Source organism: Scardinius erythrophthalmus, assembly GCF_964197995.2.
Source record: "Scardinius erythrophthalmus genome assembly, chromosome: 15".
NCBI classification, from domain to species: Eukaryota; Metazoa; Chordata; class Actinopteri; order Cypriniformes; family Leuciscidae; genus Scardinius; species Scardinius erythrophthalmus.
The window spans coordinates 18451176-18467562 of NC_138235.1; the positions used below are offsets into that span (position 1 = coordinate 18451176).

At 43.9% G+C, this 16387-nt stretch overlaps 1 protein-coding gene across 1 annotated transcript in view; it reads left to right on the forward strand.

Annotated features, from left to right (window-relative positions):
- Window positions 1–16387, forward strand: part of cntn3a.2 (contactin 3a, tandem duplicate 2) — a gene marked incomplete at its 3' end in the record, with an annotated part of 79151 nt that overhangs the window by 15821 nt on the left and 46943 nt on the right. Inside the window, exon 3 of the mRNA XM_081386350.1 lies at window positions 11109–11238. Coding sequence (XP_081242476.1) covers window positions 11109–11238 — 130 coding nt within the window. The remainder of the gene's footprint in view (window positions 1–11108; window positions 11239–16387) is intronic.

Below are 16387 nucleotides of genomic sequence, written 5' to 3' on the forward strand. Positions count from 1 at the left end.
CACAGCAGACGGGAACAAATGTGATGTTGCAGCATTTGTTGCTATCAGCCCATATCTTGATTATGAGCAGAAGACAGTAATAGACCCTGAAGCAGAGAATCAGGCTTACGGGAGCAGGACGTGTTTTGGATGTGGTGGAAGAGCTTTCAATTAAGCTGTGCAGTCACTTTGAAAATGATTTGTGTTGCGCCATAGAAGGTTTTGGAGGCTTCGATACAATGTGTCCTCCAAGGAAATTGAGCTAGTATGTCACAGTTTATGGCTTCACTCCCTATAGATGTGGGAGGGGAAATTATTTCTCTGAATATGAATTCACTGGAAATACACAGATTTATAAATACCAATTCAACCCTGAAATTCGAATGAAGATATTATGAAAAATTGTACTGGTTGCTGAGTCTTTTTAGCTTCGAACAGGAAGAAAAAGCACCATAAAAGTGGTCTGTACAACATGTGTGCTGTATTTCAAGTCTTCTGAAGCCATACGATAGCTTTGCATGAGGAACAGATTGCAATTTGAGTCATTCTTCACCGCCTGTGAGCGGTTAATGGCTGTGACTGGATCATTGAGTATGTGAGTTGAACTCGAGAACCAATTTGATTTATGAATGAATCATTCAGACTGGTTTTGCAAACTGAATCAACCGATTCGTTGAAAAGATCCAACTTAAATATATTTTGCTCATTGAAAATATTTTGCTCAATTTCACCGGTTGCCATTTTTCAACATTGGAAGTTCTTGCAATGTTGCGGAGATGTAGAAAATTATGTTAATATGCAAAACTCTTATCCAATCATAGCAGTGGGCTTTTGCATCCAAATCTTGAATGCAGCATATTCATCATAACGGAGCGTTTTAAAAACAGGATAGAAAATTTCTATTTCTACTTCTAAATGATCAAGTTTTTTTCAATTTAAAAATCATTATAAGTGGACCTCAGAAAACATTATAAATGTGTTTAAAATCCCCCTGTAGTCAATAATTGTATCTAGGGCTGGGCGATATGGCCAAATTTTTTTTTTACAAATTTTACACATTTTTTTTATATCAGTCGATATCGATAATTATCACGATAAAAGTCAAATCTTTATTTCTTTCAAGTTTAAAGGCAGATTTTTGCTCCTAAGTGAAAGTTGTAGAAACCAGAGCGTTAACTGTGGTTTTTGTCAGAACATATCAGGACAAACACTTGCCAAACTGGTGAACATTTCACAAATCTGAGGTAGAACATTCAAACATTTGTCATTTTTCCTTAACAAAATAAATATATTTATTGGACAATTAATTTCTTAGTTTTTGCATGTGCTAATTTTTATTTGGTAAAATGTAATATTCTGACTGTTTGAGTTTTATTAAACTTAACCATTGGTCATCCAGTATCATGCATTTAGATCATAATAACCACAGATGAAAGCAGGCATAGCCTGTAACACCTCACTATCATGGCAAAATGTAACTTTATGGTTTCTATGGTATTTGTATGAAAAACAGTAGCCTAAATGCATTATTAAATACTGTAATGATATTCCATTAGTCCTTTAATACATTGTCTAATAATATAATACAATTCAATTTGTATATACCACATTTCATGGTGCGGTTAATATTACTAGGGTAACGTTACAGTAAATCCATGGTAAATGATGGGAATTTGTAGACGGAAAAGCCTTCTGACTGTATCGTTGCGCACAGTGTTTCTCCTGTTTGTCAGCGCTGTTTCATCTGCCTTTAAACTGGTTTAAATCACTGAGACATTTGTGTTCTTCGCTGAATTCAAGCGCTTCTCACTGGATTTCGTGACCGAGACCGATCAGAGTAAACGTACTCGGTTACTAACGTAACCTCGGTTCTCTCTAGAAGAGGGAACGAGTATTGCGTAAGTAGCTTACGCATCGGGAAAGTCTTCTTTCTTCAAGATCTGAAGCCAAAAAATTATCCTTAATTTTGTATTCATTGTCAACGCAGTGCAGCAGCCGACAGACCTAGGCAGGCTGTATAAGCGTGCTCATTGGCTGCTCGGCTGCAACTGCTTAAGCCTATCGGTGAGCGCTATGAACGCGGCAACCAATGAGGGCGCTTTGCGCCCTCCGCGCCCTTCTAACCGTCAGAATGGGCGTGGCCAGCGTGTATATATTCAGCGCTCACAGGCTAAAATTCTGGTTTTCGCAGTCTGAAGCGCAAAAGCTTGTGGCGCGACACGGCAGGTTACGCAATACTCGTTCCCTCTTCTAGAGAGGGCCGGCGGAGCGAGCCCAAACAGTACATAAGCACTCATAAGGGTAGGAGAAAACGACATAGTCGGTCTCACATGAAGAGAAAAATTCCCACGCGGCAGAGAATAATGCGGGCGGCCAGCAGCGCGGGCCAGCACCGATAACAGCGCGTAACGGGAAATAGGAAACAGAACGGATCAGCCGGTCTGAGTCAAACACTTCACCCTGAGTAGTTACCAGAATAGCGCCAGCATATGAACGTAGTCTGCACACGGGAGCTGGGCAGAGCATACATGTCACTTATACTGACAATATTTTTGCCTGTAGGGCAGGAACTTCCAGGTTATAAAACCTCACGAATGTAGACGGGGAGGCCCAGCCCGCCGCCATACAAATGTCGTGGATAGAAATTCCGCTGGACCAGGCCCACGACGAGGCCATGCCTCTAGTGGAATGGGCTCTGATGCCCAGAGGGCACTGCAGGTGTTTGGAGGCATAAGCTGCTGCTATCGCATCCACTATCCACCTGGACAAGCTCTGCTTCGAGGCGGCAAGACCCTTGGTGCGTCCGCCGAAGGAAACAAAGAGCTGCTCTGAACGCCTGAAAGCGGCGGAGCGCGTGATGTAAACTCTCAGCGCCCGGACAGGGCATAGGAGGTTATCACTGTCCCCACCATCGGATGCTGGCAGAGCCGAGAGGGAAATAATTTGTGCCCTAAACGGGGTTCCAATCGCTTTGGGGATGTAACCGTGCCTCGGTCTGAGAATGACTTTCGAGTCATTCGGCCCGAACTCGAGACATGCAGGGCTAACAGATAGCGCGTGCAAATCACCCACTCGTTTGACTGAAGACAAAGCTATCAGAAAAACGGTTTTAAGCGACAGATACCTTAGATCCGCGGATTCAAGCGGTTCAAAGGGAAAAGCCTTTAGGGCCGCCAGGACCAAGGACAGATCCCACGAGGGAACCGAGGGGGGCCGCGGGGGGTTCATCCGTTTAGCTCCTCTGAGGAAGCGGATAATGAGCTCATTCCTTCCCATTGCCCGGCCGAGCGTCGTCTCAGCGAACGCTGTAATAGCGGCCACATATACTTTGAGCGTGGAAGGGGATCTGCCCTTTTCCAACAGCTCTTGCAAGAAGGAGAGCACCCGCGGAACCCCGCATGCGCGCGGATCCAGGTTTTGAGTAGCGCACCATTTAGAAAACACCGACCATTTAGACGCGTAGAGCCGTCTCGTGGAGGGGGCTCTAGACTGCGTGATCGTGTTCACGACCCCTTCTGACAGGTCAACGGGTATCCGTTGATCACCCATGCATGCAGCGACCAGCGCTCTGGATGGGGATGCCAGATCGATCCAGCGGCTTGGGAGAGGAGATCCTTTCTCACCGGGATCGGCCATGGGGGTGAGTGCGACAGCCTCACTAGCTCTGGGTACCAAGTTTGGTTTTCCCATCGCGGGGCTATAAGCAGCACTGAGTGGTGCGTTTCTCTGATCCTCGAAATGACCTGTGGCAACAGGGAGATTGGAGGAAAAGCATACAGCGGGAGGCTGGGCCATGTCTGGGACAGCGCGTCCTCGCTCTTCGAGTAAAACTTCGGGCCTTGAGCATTGTCTTTCGACGCAAAGAGGTCGATTTCCGCTCTGCCGAATAGGCGCCAGAGAAACTGGACTGTCTGGGGGTGCAGGGACCATTCTCCCGGGGGAATGTTGTCCCTGGACAGTCTGTCTGGACCGACATTCAGGTGGCCCGGCACGTGCGCGGCTCTCAGCGAGCGCAGCGAGCGGTAAGCCCACACGAGGAGGCGTTCTGTCAGCCTGCACAGGTTCCTGGATCTGACACCGCCCTGTCGGTTCACATAGGATACCACGGACATGTTGTCCGAGCGGACTAGCACATGGTGATCCCGTATGAATGGGAGGAAGCGCCTGAGCGCGTTCTCGACCGCTATCATCTCCAAACAGTTTATGTGGAGGCATCTTTCCCGGTCTGACCATAGGCCAAAAGCCGGTTTGCCCTCGAACAGAGCGCCCCAGCCTGAGGTGGAAGCGTCCGTCGAGATAATTTTGCGGTGTGAGATAGCTCCCATTGTCACTCCCCGCTGGTACCAGTCGGCCGCTAACCAGGGCTTCAGAGCTGAAACGCAGCTCTGAGTCACTCTGATGCGAATACCGCCGGAAGCCCATGCTCTGTGAGGCACTCGGGCATTCAGCCAGCATTGTAGCGGGCGCATTCGTAAAAGACCCAGCCGAAGCACTGCTGCGGCTGAGGCCATACAACCCAGTAGCCTCTGAAATGTTTTGAGAGGTACGGTGCTGCCCGGCCGGAGAGACGCGGCCAGGCGTCGAATGCAGCGCGCAAGCTGTGTCGACAGGCGGGCCGTGTACTGATATACCTGACCGTCGAAGGCGAATCTCAAGAATGGCCTGTGACGGGGTATTATCAGGATCTGAAAAGCACGCGTCTTTTAGATCGAGAGATATAAACCAGTCCCTCGGGCGAATTTGCGCGAGAATTTGTCTGGTTGTGAGCATTCTGAACGGTCTTCTCATAAGAGCCTCGTTCAAACGTCTCAGATCCAAAATTGGTCTGAGTGCTCCGTCCTTCTTGGGAACGAGGAAATAACGGCTGTAAAAGCCCGACTCGCTCATGGAAGGGGAAACCGGTTCCATAGCCCTTTTGCACAGAAGTGTATTTCTGCTCGAAGTAGATGTGCTACTTCCCCATTCACTCTGGTCTCGATACGCGCTTGAAAGCGCGGAGGGCGGCGAGCGAACTGCAGAGTATAGCCCTGTTTTACTGTGCTTAGCACCCGTTCTGATGCGCCTGGAATAGTTTCCCACGCTTTGCGTGTGCAGCCAGGGGCAGAATGGCCTCCGGGCTCCGATCGCCGCGCATCGAGGGCTCGAGAGCTCGAAACGGAGGGGCGGGCGCGGCGCGCGCGCTCTTGGTGCTTAGATACGGCAGATCGCACGCAGCGATAGCTGGCCGTTTTACACACAGTGTCCCGGTGGCTTTAGACGGGGAACATAAAGTGTGAGGCGCGACGCGCGATGGCGGCGTCGGGGCGAAAATGTTCGTTAGTATGTGTGAGCGCTCGAGGGCGGGCACAGGAGTTACATTCGGGCGCGGCGCGCGCGCTCTTGGTGGTTAGATACGGCGGATCGCACGTAGCGATAGCTGGCCGTTTTACACACAGTGTCCCGGTGGCTTTGGACGGGGAACATATAGTGTGAGGCGCGAAAATGTATGTGTGAGCGCTCGAAGGCGGGCACAGGACTCACATTTAAAACATGACCGGTCGTGCAAGGCCGTGTGACAGAGCGGGCAGTGAGTAGGTGTGGGCACGGAGAAGTGGACACGTGACCTACTTTTAACACTAAAGCGGCTTTTGCCTGCTTCATGAGAGTGGGCTCTGTGAGAGACACGGGATGTATAGTGCTTGTGTACAGGGGTGAGCACAGAACGTGGGCACATTCACTGTACTAGAAACACATACGGCGTCAGCCGTGCAACCAGACATTATGCTCTTTTGACATTTTCTGGGTTGCCGTGAGAACGGCGGATGCGCGCAGGCGAGCGAGTAGATACCGGCTCGTTGACTGCGGGGTAAACAGCTGCAGTAGCCGTGGCAACGGGGACTGACAGAGCGTTAAGCTTCGACGGTGGTCCAGCCGCAGGGCTGCGGGATTTAACCGTCTTTTCTTCTCTCGTGTTTAGACGCTCAAAAAATACTCGAGCACCCTGAGAAGGTGTGGTGCGAGGGGCGGGTTCGCTTTCTGTAAGTAAGAAAGACTGGCCGCGAGCTCGGAGAAGCAAGCAGCATAAATTTTATTTTCCCCGAGAGCTGGGATCGAACGCGGGTCTCTCGCATGAAAGCGTATGATTCTGCCACTGAGCCACAGGGGAATCACATAGGCTTTCAGTTAGCGCGAGCATATAAAAAGCGACCTCTTGTGTCGCGTCGGCGTTCGTTTGCAGGCGAGCGTGTGTTTAAAACAGGCTCGTTTACTGCAATAGTAATATTTCCAGTCGCCTGAACTTAAGAGGGGACTGAGAAATGTGTGAGGATTGGCGGTTGTCCGGCCGTAGCGAGACTAACACACTCTCTTCTCTTTTCGCCGGTGAGTGAGGCGCGCACGCTGAACGCTGCTCGTGACCGTCCGCTTTGTCATCCCTTGAACGGCGCAATCTGCACGGCCCAACGAGGGAGAGAGCGGGCTTGTTTTCTGTATGTAAGAAAAACTGGCCGCGAGCTCGGAGAAGCGAACAGCATAAACTTTAACTGCCGCGAGAGCGGGGATCGGACCCGGGTCTCTAGCTTGACAGTCTAGGATTCCGCCACTGAGCCACAGGGGAGAATACATTAGTACGCGGTTAGCGTCATCATGTCTTGTGACAGCGTTTGCTTGCAGGCGAGCGTGTATTTATAACAGGCTCGTATACTGCAATAGTAACAATTCCAGTCGCCTGAACTTAAGAGGGGACTGAGAAATGTGTGAGAATGGAGGTTATAGTCCAGGCCACGGCGGGACGAAAACACTCTGTTCCCCTTTCACCAGTGACGCGCGAGGACGGAGTAGCTTTCTTGTAACGTAAAGAAAGCTCAGACCGTCCGCTCCTGCCATCCCTTGTGAGCGGCGCAGTTTGCGCGGCTCGAACAGAGGGAGAGGAAACTCGCTCCGAGACCGTCCGCTCCTGCCATCCCTCGTGAGCGGCGTATTGCACGGCTCGAACAGAGGGAGAGGAAACTCGCTCCGAGACCGTCCGCTTCTGCCATCCCTCGTGAGCGGCTCAGTTTGCGCGGCTCGAACAGAGGGAGAGGAAACTCGCTCCGAGACCGTCCGCTTCTGCCATCCCTTGTGAGCGGCGTATTGCACGGCTCGAACAGAGGGAGAGTACGGGTATCTATCACATTCACCTCATCTCCTGACGCGGCGGCGGCGCGGGCAGAGCCGGCGGTTGAGCGGCCGGGAGGGAGAGGGCGAGAGAGAGCTCGAGGGAGAGGTTCCGGCGAGCTCCTCAGTCACAACAGTCTCCGGTGGTCGCTGCGAGCGGCGCTTCTTATTGCGCGGCCCGGCAGGGACAGGCGGAGCGACAGCTTGGTCGAAAGCTTCAAGTCGAGCCCGCAGGGTCGACATTGAAAGCTCTTCGCACTCGGAGAGTGCGGTGGCGGCGTGCCCGCGGCCCAGTCGGAGAGCGCAGAGAGGTGGCGGTCTCCGTTGCTGAGCGGGGCGCGGCACGAGCCGCAAAAACGAGGCGTTTTTACAAAAACGCCTCGTGCTCTTTTAGAGTACACACAGAAACAGTAATAATGTAAAGGATATGTCGCCGGATAGCGTAGCAGGCACGGATGGCTGAAGGCGGCGAAGACGGCCGGCTTCCTCAGGCGCTGTCCTAAGCTTGCTGGTCGCTGGTTTCAACGGCGGCGGCTCTCAAGATCCAGCGATGCGAAGAGCGTCGCTGAAGACAAGAAAATCAGAATTTTAGCCTGTGAGCGCTGAATATATACACGCTGGCCACGCCCATTCTGACGGTTAGAAGGGCGCGGAGGGCGCAAAGCGCCCTCATTGGTTGCCGCGTTCATAGCGCTCACCGATAGGCTTAAGCAGTTGCAGCCGAGCAGCCAATGAGCACGCTTATACAGCCTGCCTAGGTCTGTCGGCTGCTGCACTGCGTTGACAATGAATACAAAATTAAGGATAATTTTTTGGCTTCAGATCTCGAAGAAAGAAGACTTTCCCGATGCGTAAGCTACTTACGCAATACGAGAGAACCTCTCGTAAGAGAACGCATCTGCTCTAGTGAGCTCGCGCTGCGCTGCCGTTTGGACTTTGAGCCGAGCGGATAAACGGTCCGTGTGGCGCGCGGTTCAAATGAGTTTCGTTCCGCTTTTGGTGCATAAACATTATCGAACATTTATCGAACTCTTGATATCGTTTTATCGAGAAAAATTATATCGCGATAATTATCGTTATCGTTTTATCGCCCAGCCCTAATTGTATCCCTTAAAACTCATCTTTGATCACCGAAATGACATATTTAAAAGTTTTTCCTTGAAAAAAAATGTCTTAAAATAGTTTGAATGTAACTCTACACCCTTGCTTCATTTAGTATTCGTGGTTCTATGAATATGCAAATTAGCCCCGCCTCCACTCACTCACACCAGCTCAGAGGTCCACTGGTTGATGATCACACGTTGACCAGGGGTGCGTTTCCCGTACAACTATATAGCTCGCTGCTTAACTACCATAGTACGATGCATCGTTGGAGAAATCAACTAGCTAGTCACGACTGTTTCCCGAAACCGTATGTTGCGAAGTATCGTTCAACCACGTTGGTTTATGACGTCTCGCACGTTGTGGACTAATAACTTATTTTAATTAATCTGTTTGAGATCGAATTAATGCTAGATTTTGTCATATAAGTTACAGACATGGCATCTGAAGACCATTTCTAATTTTTCTCAGTTATTTCGCTTTATTACCAGACTCAATATTTGGCTCGTTCTTACATAGTAGAGCACGTTCGCACATGCGCAGTCTTCAAAAACGTTGCTTTAAATCTCTTGACAAACTAAAAGACGTAAATTACATTTGTATGTATTCTAAATAAATAATACAGATTGTACTGAATGTCAGCTTGCTTATTTTGCTAAAGATAAGGATTTATTCAGTCTACATCTCATGTAAACTAGAAACTATGCTTCTAACCACAGCTCGAGAGCTGTCGCATCAACCACACAAGTTTGCGATGCTGTTTGCAAATGTTCGTTGGAACGATGGTTTCGGGAAACACCAAATCGTTCAACTATGCTGATAACGACGGAACTTGCGACCATAGTTGGCTAACGATGCTTTCGGGAAACGCACCCCTGATTGGTTACAAAGTAGCTTGTGACGTCAGAAACACCAGCGATTTCAAACCGTGTTTTTGAGACTGCCTTTGGTTCACTGCAGTTTTAAGGAGAAAATATTTAGCAATGGTGTTGACTTGTAAATTTGCACATGGTTTGTCTTAAAGCACATTAAAAACACCACATAGACATATAAACAACATTAAAAACTTGATTTTCACCACAGTGGGACTTTAAAAAAATGCAGTTCATGATCCCTTTAAAATCTCAAATACTTCAAATGAATAAATCAGTGTGTAAAAATGTATTAAACACACATCACATTCAGTTGCTTTTTGTTTTATTTCCACCAAATAAACACATGCATGTAAATCTTTAAGGTAAATAATATTTTGTTGTAAAACATTTCTGCAGTATATAAATCTTAAACACTAAACATTATGCTCTATTCCACTGTATGTTATTTTGCAAGAAAATATTGTTTATTAAATTTGTTTCACATTCATTTATAGTTGTATAAACATAGCTGTTTTGTTATAGATAATTATTTTATGTTTCAGAAGATAAAGCAATGTTAATTCTGTTCTTGATTACATCCTTAATGATACCCATCCCTAATCGAGTCCTTTTTGAAGCTTGAAAGCTCTAGTTGACATGTATTGTGCATGGACCAGCAACCAACTCATTCTTCAAAAAAATGTTCTTTTGTCTTCCATTGACAAATGACAGAATAATTTTTTAAAAGCAATATAAAACTGAATGGAGGCATTCCGTTTAGCTTACACAGTTTGGAAATGGATAAGAAACAGAAAGACACTGTATTGTTAAGATAACTTCATTGTGCACAATGGCAATGTCATATTAGAGCGCCTTATTTCCCATTTTCTAAACAAATATCACACTTAAATGTGATTATTCCAGTGATTTTGCCGCTATGAAACCATCTTAAGTAGAAATTGAGCGATGTGAGCATAGCACTTGATTAGAACCCACACACCTGGTGTGATCTCTCCACATATGGTCTGTGTTTCTGCTCTCTATGTATGTGTGTTGCTGTGCAATTCTGGCGTTTGAAGAATATTTACCCTAAAAACAAACAGAATACATTTACAGAATGTAATAAATCATCCAGCCGCCACACACCCGAACCTATGATTTGTCTGTGATTTAGATATCCGCACCTGATAACATATACACTGAAGTAGGCTGATCTTAAATGTAATTCTTCTTTGGCAAAATGGCATTTCCTTAATAGCCTAAACACAGGCTTTACTCCCTTCAAACTTTAATTGGAATGTCACTGTTTCCGTCACTGCAACTTCCCGAACACACGCACAAGAAATTAAATATGTTCAGCCCAAGCAAAGGCTTTTGCTCCACAGCCGTTATACATCACACACCCAGCGCTTGATTGGCACTGGTTAAAACGTTTCCACACTCTACTTTCCTTTCCTTCCGTTTGGTTTCTCCTTTTTGAAATTTCTCTCAGATCTGTTGTGCCTCTAAATTGCTGCTTAAAAAACTGGACCCCTGAGTGGTCTGATGAAAAATTAAGCTTTAAACGTTAATATTTCCATCATTATGTTTGAAAACACAGTAATCAGAATAATTTCTGTTACACCTCGTGGTGTTGATTACGAGGGCACATGAATAATAGAAAACAATAGGAATTAAAAGGAATTGTCAATTGTCTTATTCTCCCCCATCAGTCATTGGTCAGACATATTACAGACATTCATCCTGCCAACAAACTCACACCACGGGTTGAGGCAGTGTCAATGTCTCTGGCTGCTTGACATACTCAAACAAACAGATCAATGTCTTGAGAGCATTACAGAGCCACAATGTTTACATCTTTTGAAGGAATAAACCTAATTGTCTCTCCTTATTAAAGGAACCGGTATTGTGCTGTTTATTTTTGGGTGAACTATTCCATTAAGATGAGATAGGAAAAGGTATATTAACATGAAAAAACTGATACACTTCAGCTCAAACTATGCATTAAGATAAAAATTGTATTCTGTTGTTTGCTCTCAGAGTGTCTGGATTATAAGTCTTTTAATGGCCCGAAATGGCGAATGGAGCCCAGTGATCTGACAGTGGGTTCACTGGAGGAAGAGGCCACGCTGACCTGTGACGCAAAAGGCATTCCTATCCCTCAGTACAGGTAAGGGACTTTGCATTTTCTGCTTCTGTTTTTCGCACTCTTTAACTCTGTTCCTTTGCTTTCTAATGCCTTCATAAGGGCTTAAAAATAGTGTTTGCTGGTACCAATGTTGCCAACGATTCAACACTCTAATAAACATAAAACTATATGTTCAAATATAGTGTGAATGTGAAATATCCAATTTTATTAATTGGTTTATGGTTTGTAATGATCATATTTTTGTAGTTGACTTCTATGATCTTTTATAATCTCCATGTCCGCCATCTTAGGTAGATTTTTTAAACTGCTCTCTCTCATCGCATTATTAGCTTTTCTATGAAGAAATAACAAGGATGCTGCTTTAGAATTTGGCCAAATTAAAGTATCTGGAAGGGAAAAGAAACGCTGCCTACCATTTGGAATGGTCTTTGCATCCACAGTAGATCATGCCTATAACGCCTTAATGCTGCCTACGTAGGCAGCTCACTTAGTTTTGGAACATTTTTCTTGCTCTCAGTAATTTAAATGACTCTGCAACACCAATCATGCATGCTGTTATGTTTATTCATGCAGCACTGTATGATATTATTAGAATTTAATGACGAAGATACGAACGATATTCAAAACGTTCACTCCCTCGCAACGGTGAGAGTTGCCCGTGACAACAAAATGATCTTTCGTTTTGGTTTGTCTCAACAGTCCATTCATTTTTGCTGTATGTTCAGATTAGATATATGCTGGGGAGCGGTGTGTCACTTTTTGACATCTGCATTATCAGATGGCAATGGTTGGTCAGGAGTGTTCCTGTAATTTAATGGATTATGGATTTCACATCTCGAGGCTGTACCTCATAGTGTCATCCTGGGGCTCCATCTCAACAGAAGAGCCATAAAACTGCAATATTTATACCGGCTTCATGCCGGCAGGACACGGTGAATGCATTGACACATGAACATCAATTAAACATGTGGCACATGTTGCGTGCCATGCATCATTCAATTTATACCAAGCTAGATCTCTTGAATGCAATGTGTACATCTTTTATTTAAAAGTGTATTTTGAATACTTGCTTGAAACATGCTTCCTGTTTGCAATCTGTTTCTGAAAATAGCATGTTTTTTCTCTAATTTATAATGGCCTGACTGAGATTTTGAGGTTGCCAGGTCGCTGTGCTGTTGGTCGCTTGTAGGCATTCCTGTCTCTTCCTAATCCTAACTAGACAAGATGGGATAAGATTCCAGCAACAAGCAATTTTTTTGCACACAACAGAGGCAACGCTTCTACAAGATGCAACAAAATAAATCACGAAATCACAGCCAATCATAAGAGTGTGTGGGTGGAGCTTGCACTCGCTTGCACAACTCGCCAGTTTCTGCATCCCTCAGGGATACGGGGGTAGTACTCCGTACTGTTTACTCTATCTTATTTGTAGGTGTGAACTCGTGAAATATTATACAAAAAGCATTCAGTACCTGAGTTGTCAACAAACAAAGTCGCATAAAGAAAGCATTTCAAAAACAGGCCAACTCGGCTGATTAAGATTGAAACCTCTGACATAATTATGAAGGAGTGTCTTTTTTATTATATTTTGCGGCATCATTTCCTGTCTAGTTAGGACATGGTGTTAATGTTGCTGGTCCTCTGCGTACTGTAACTTTTGAAAATCTCACAAATTAGATGTATTGTTGGTGCAGAAAGATGTAATTCTATTTTCTCCATGAATCAGTTCGCTTACTGCTAAAATACTTGCATAACAAGTGACTCAAATGAACAACTCTAGTGAGTCAAAAGCAAACACTGCTGCCTTTGTAGTCCGATTCTCATACCAATGAATATTTGAATCAGTTATTTTAAGGCCAATTCAGACTGAACCGACAGAGCCAACAGACGGCACTTGTCAAGTTTTGTTGGATTCTGTTGCCGTTGGTCGGCACTTGTTTTTGCCGATTGAACATGTTGAGTCTGTGTTTGTCGGGTCATTGATGTACTGTAATCTGATGATTGTCTACATTGGTTGGTTTCTGTTGGTGCGGTGTCAATTGGCCTTTAGTGAATCAAATGCAGACAGCGATTCCGATTCCCAAACTAATGATCCTACTGATTCAGTTCATTTTAGTGAATCAAACACATGTAGGTTACAACTAACAGTGAGACTTAAATCAGTGAAGTTACTGACTGGTTGTTCATTTGACAATATGTACAGTAGGTAAAGAAACCACATTATGTATTTTGTCAGTTGTATTTTAGATTAATTATTAATCAATGTTACCACATTTTTTGTTTGTTTAGTATTGTGGTGGCCAATTATTGGATTGCAACTTTGAAGAGTCATTAAAGGTCTGTGTAAACACATTTTTGGAAGAATTTTTTATTATTTACTTTTTTATATATACTGTATATTCAATTGTTTTACTTTTGAATAATTCAGTCACTCATGTCGCCGGAAAGCAACAACATCAGGTCTTTTTGTCACTGCAGAGTGCTTTATTTGGCATTCAGTGACTGTAGGAGTATCCAAAATCACCCGGAAAGATATCTTAAAGACACAAATCTTTGATCACCATCCAAATTGGCTGCTGTGCCCACTTCTGTTATAGTGCTCTTTGTAGGCCTTTGCGTTCCTCACTTTCTTCTAATCATCTTTTTGCTCTTTCTCTCACTGAGCCGAGCGTCACGCAGAGCGGTGCCTTAACCTGCACACCTCTCTTGATGTGCAAATAGGGCTGTAGCGCTTCTGCTCTGGCTCCTTCCTGCTATTGAGCATAGAAGTTGTCAGCTCTCTAGAATAAATTGCCCTGCTACAACTATGAGGTTCATAAAAACTGAAGGTAGATGCACTTTTAAATTACTCTTCCACTATCTCACCGGCCAGTGCTTGAACAGTGCAGCACTGGCTCCCCTAACTGTCAAAATATCGTTTTTACCACCCAAGTTTCCTGACACCTTGGCAAAAAATATTGACAAAGCAACTCCAAAGAACAAAGATTTGACAAACTTTATCAAATCACAGTGCTTACTGGCAGCATGCGATATCAACTGCAAAAGACTTGATTTAATCTGTGTAAATTCTTCAATGAACTGTGATTGAAGACAAAAAATATCTTTTTGAAGCGAGTCAGTTGGCGGAGTTTAAATGAAGCGGGTGCTAAAAAGATTTGTGCGAACGACAAAGTAATTGCTTGAAAGAACACATTAAACCCTGAGTTCAAAATATCCCGTCTTTCAAATTTATATTAGAAATCCCAAACTCCTGTCCTGCTGAGGCTTGCATGAGAGTAGATAGAATGCATCCTTCCTCAGTGAAAAGAAATACTGCTAAATGCCACAGTAAAGACCAAATAATTGATTCAACTTCATGCATTAAGAACAAAAATCTATTAGGTGAATGCTAGGGTTTAGTGATATAGCTTACTAAATATATTTATGTGGTTGGAAAATATTCAGTAGGCTATATATTTGGATTAGAGGAGCCATCATTTCAACCAAAAAGATTAGGTGTCATTTACAGGAACATTTTGCAATTTGTTGCAACAACCACTTATTGAAATAGCTTGCAGCAATATTGTTTCTAATAAAGAGGAAGCATTTTCAGTTGTTGAGCAGAATTTTTTATTAGTGCGTGTGATAATGATGGGCGATTGTTTGCTGGAATATTTTGCTGGGTGCTCCTTGTTGGATTTGCACTGATGGTGGAAAGTGTTTCTTTATATAATTTTTTTTTTGTGGCCGTCGATATATTCAGTGAAACCGGAAAACTAAACGCAAACAAAAGTTTGGATTTATATTATGAAGAATGTCGTAAACCAAACAGTTGATGGACCCCATTGACTTCCATAGTATTTTAGTGAACTATTCCTTTAAGTATATCTCACCTCTGTCAGGACCACTATCGTCAAATACGATTGACAATTAGCATATAGTTAGGATTGGCGGTGTGGTTCTGTTCTGCAGCCTAGCATGGATAAGAGCAGGGAGAGCAGCAATAACCCCCCTTAGGGTAACAGAACAGAACCAACATGAATGTATTGCAGATATCATTAATTCAAGATTTTAAGTACAACATAATTCGAGAATTTATTCTGTTTCAAAGGGCACTCAGAAGGCCAAATCCTGACTGACGAGAGGAGGAGCTGGGGATGGAGGAGGGTTTTAGCTCCTGAGAAACGCGATAGCTGTTGATAATACTGAAGGAGCTTATATATGTATACAGTGATAGGCATCATATTCCTATAGGTTGACGTGTATCAGCTGAGAGTCAGCTGACTAACGAGCTTGACTAACGTGACCTGCCAGAACTGACGCTACGCTTGATTTAAAAGATTGAGTACAAGTATATGCCAAATATACTTTTCTGTCAGTAAAAGCCAAGTATATTTAGGTGTAATATTAAGTATTATGTATATTTATGAGAAGTACATATAAAGTAGACTGAAAGTATACTTCATTTTTAGTTTAAAAGAAGGATACTAATAGCATACCTGAATAAACTCCTTTTTTGTAAGGGTACTATAGGGATTTCCTTGAATTGTGTATATTCATACTGTGAATATTTTGGGTCATTGGGAAAGTTTTGTTGCATACCTGGCAACCCTGAACTGCATAATAATAAACATAAAGATGTACTGTAACTAATATAGGATACATTATAAATACTTCCGTGAAGTTATCACTAATTTCTGAGTGAAATACATTTTTGAATCTGAGTTTTGAAATGATTTACTAAAATGGATAATCTGACCTGTAACAATGTTTTTTTCGGTTACACTTTATTTGGTAACACTTTATTTTACAGTGTCATTGTTACACGTTACATGTAGTTACTATAGTAATAACTATTAATTATGCATAATTACATGCAACTTACCCCTTAATCAAACCAAACCCTATTCCTAACCCTATAGTAAGTACATGTAGTTGCTTAATTTTACTCAGTACTTACAGTGTAACAAAGACACCTTAAATAAAGTAACCCTTTATTTTAAGGTGTCATTGTTACAATGTAATTATACATTTTAGTACTGAGTAATAATAATTAACTTCATGTACTTACTACAGGGTTAGGGTAGGATTAGGATTTGGTTGAGGGTTAGTTGCATGTAATTATGCATAAGTTTCTGTTATTACTATGGTAAGTACATGTAACATATGTAACAAGGACACTAAAATAAAG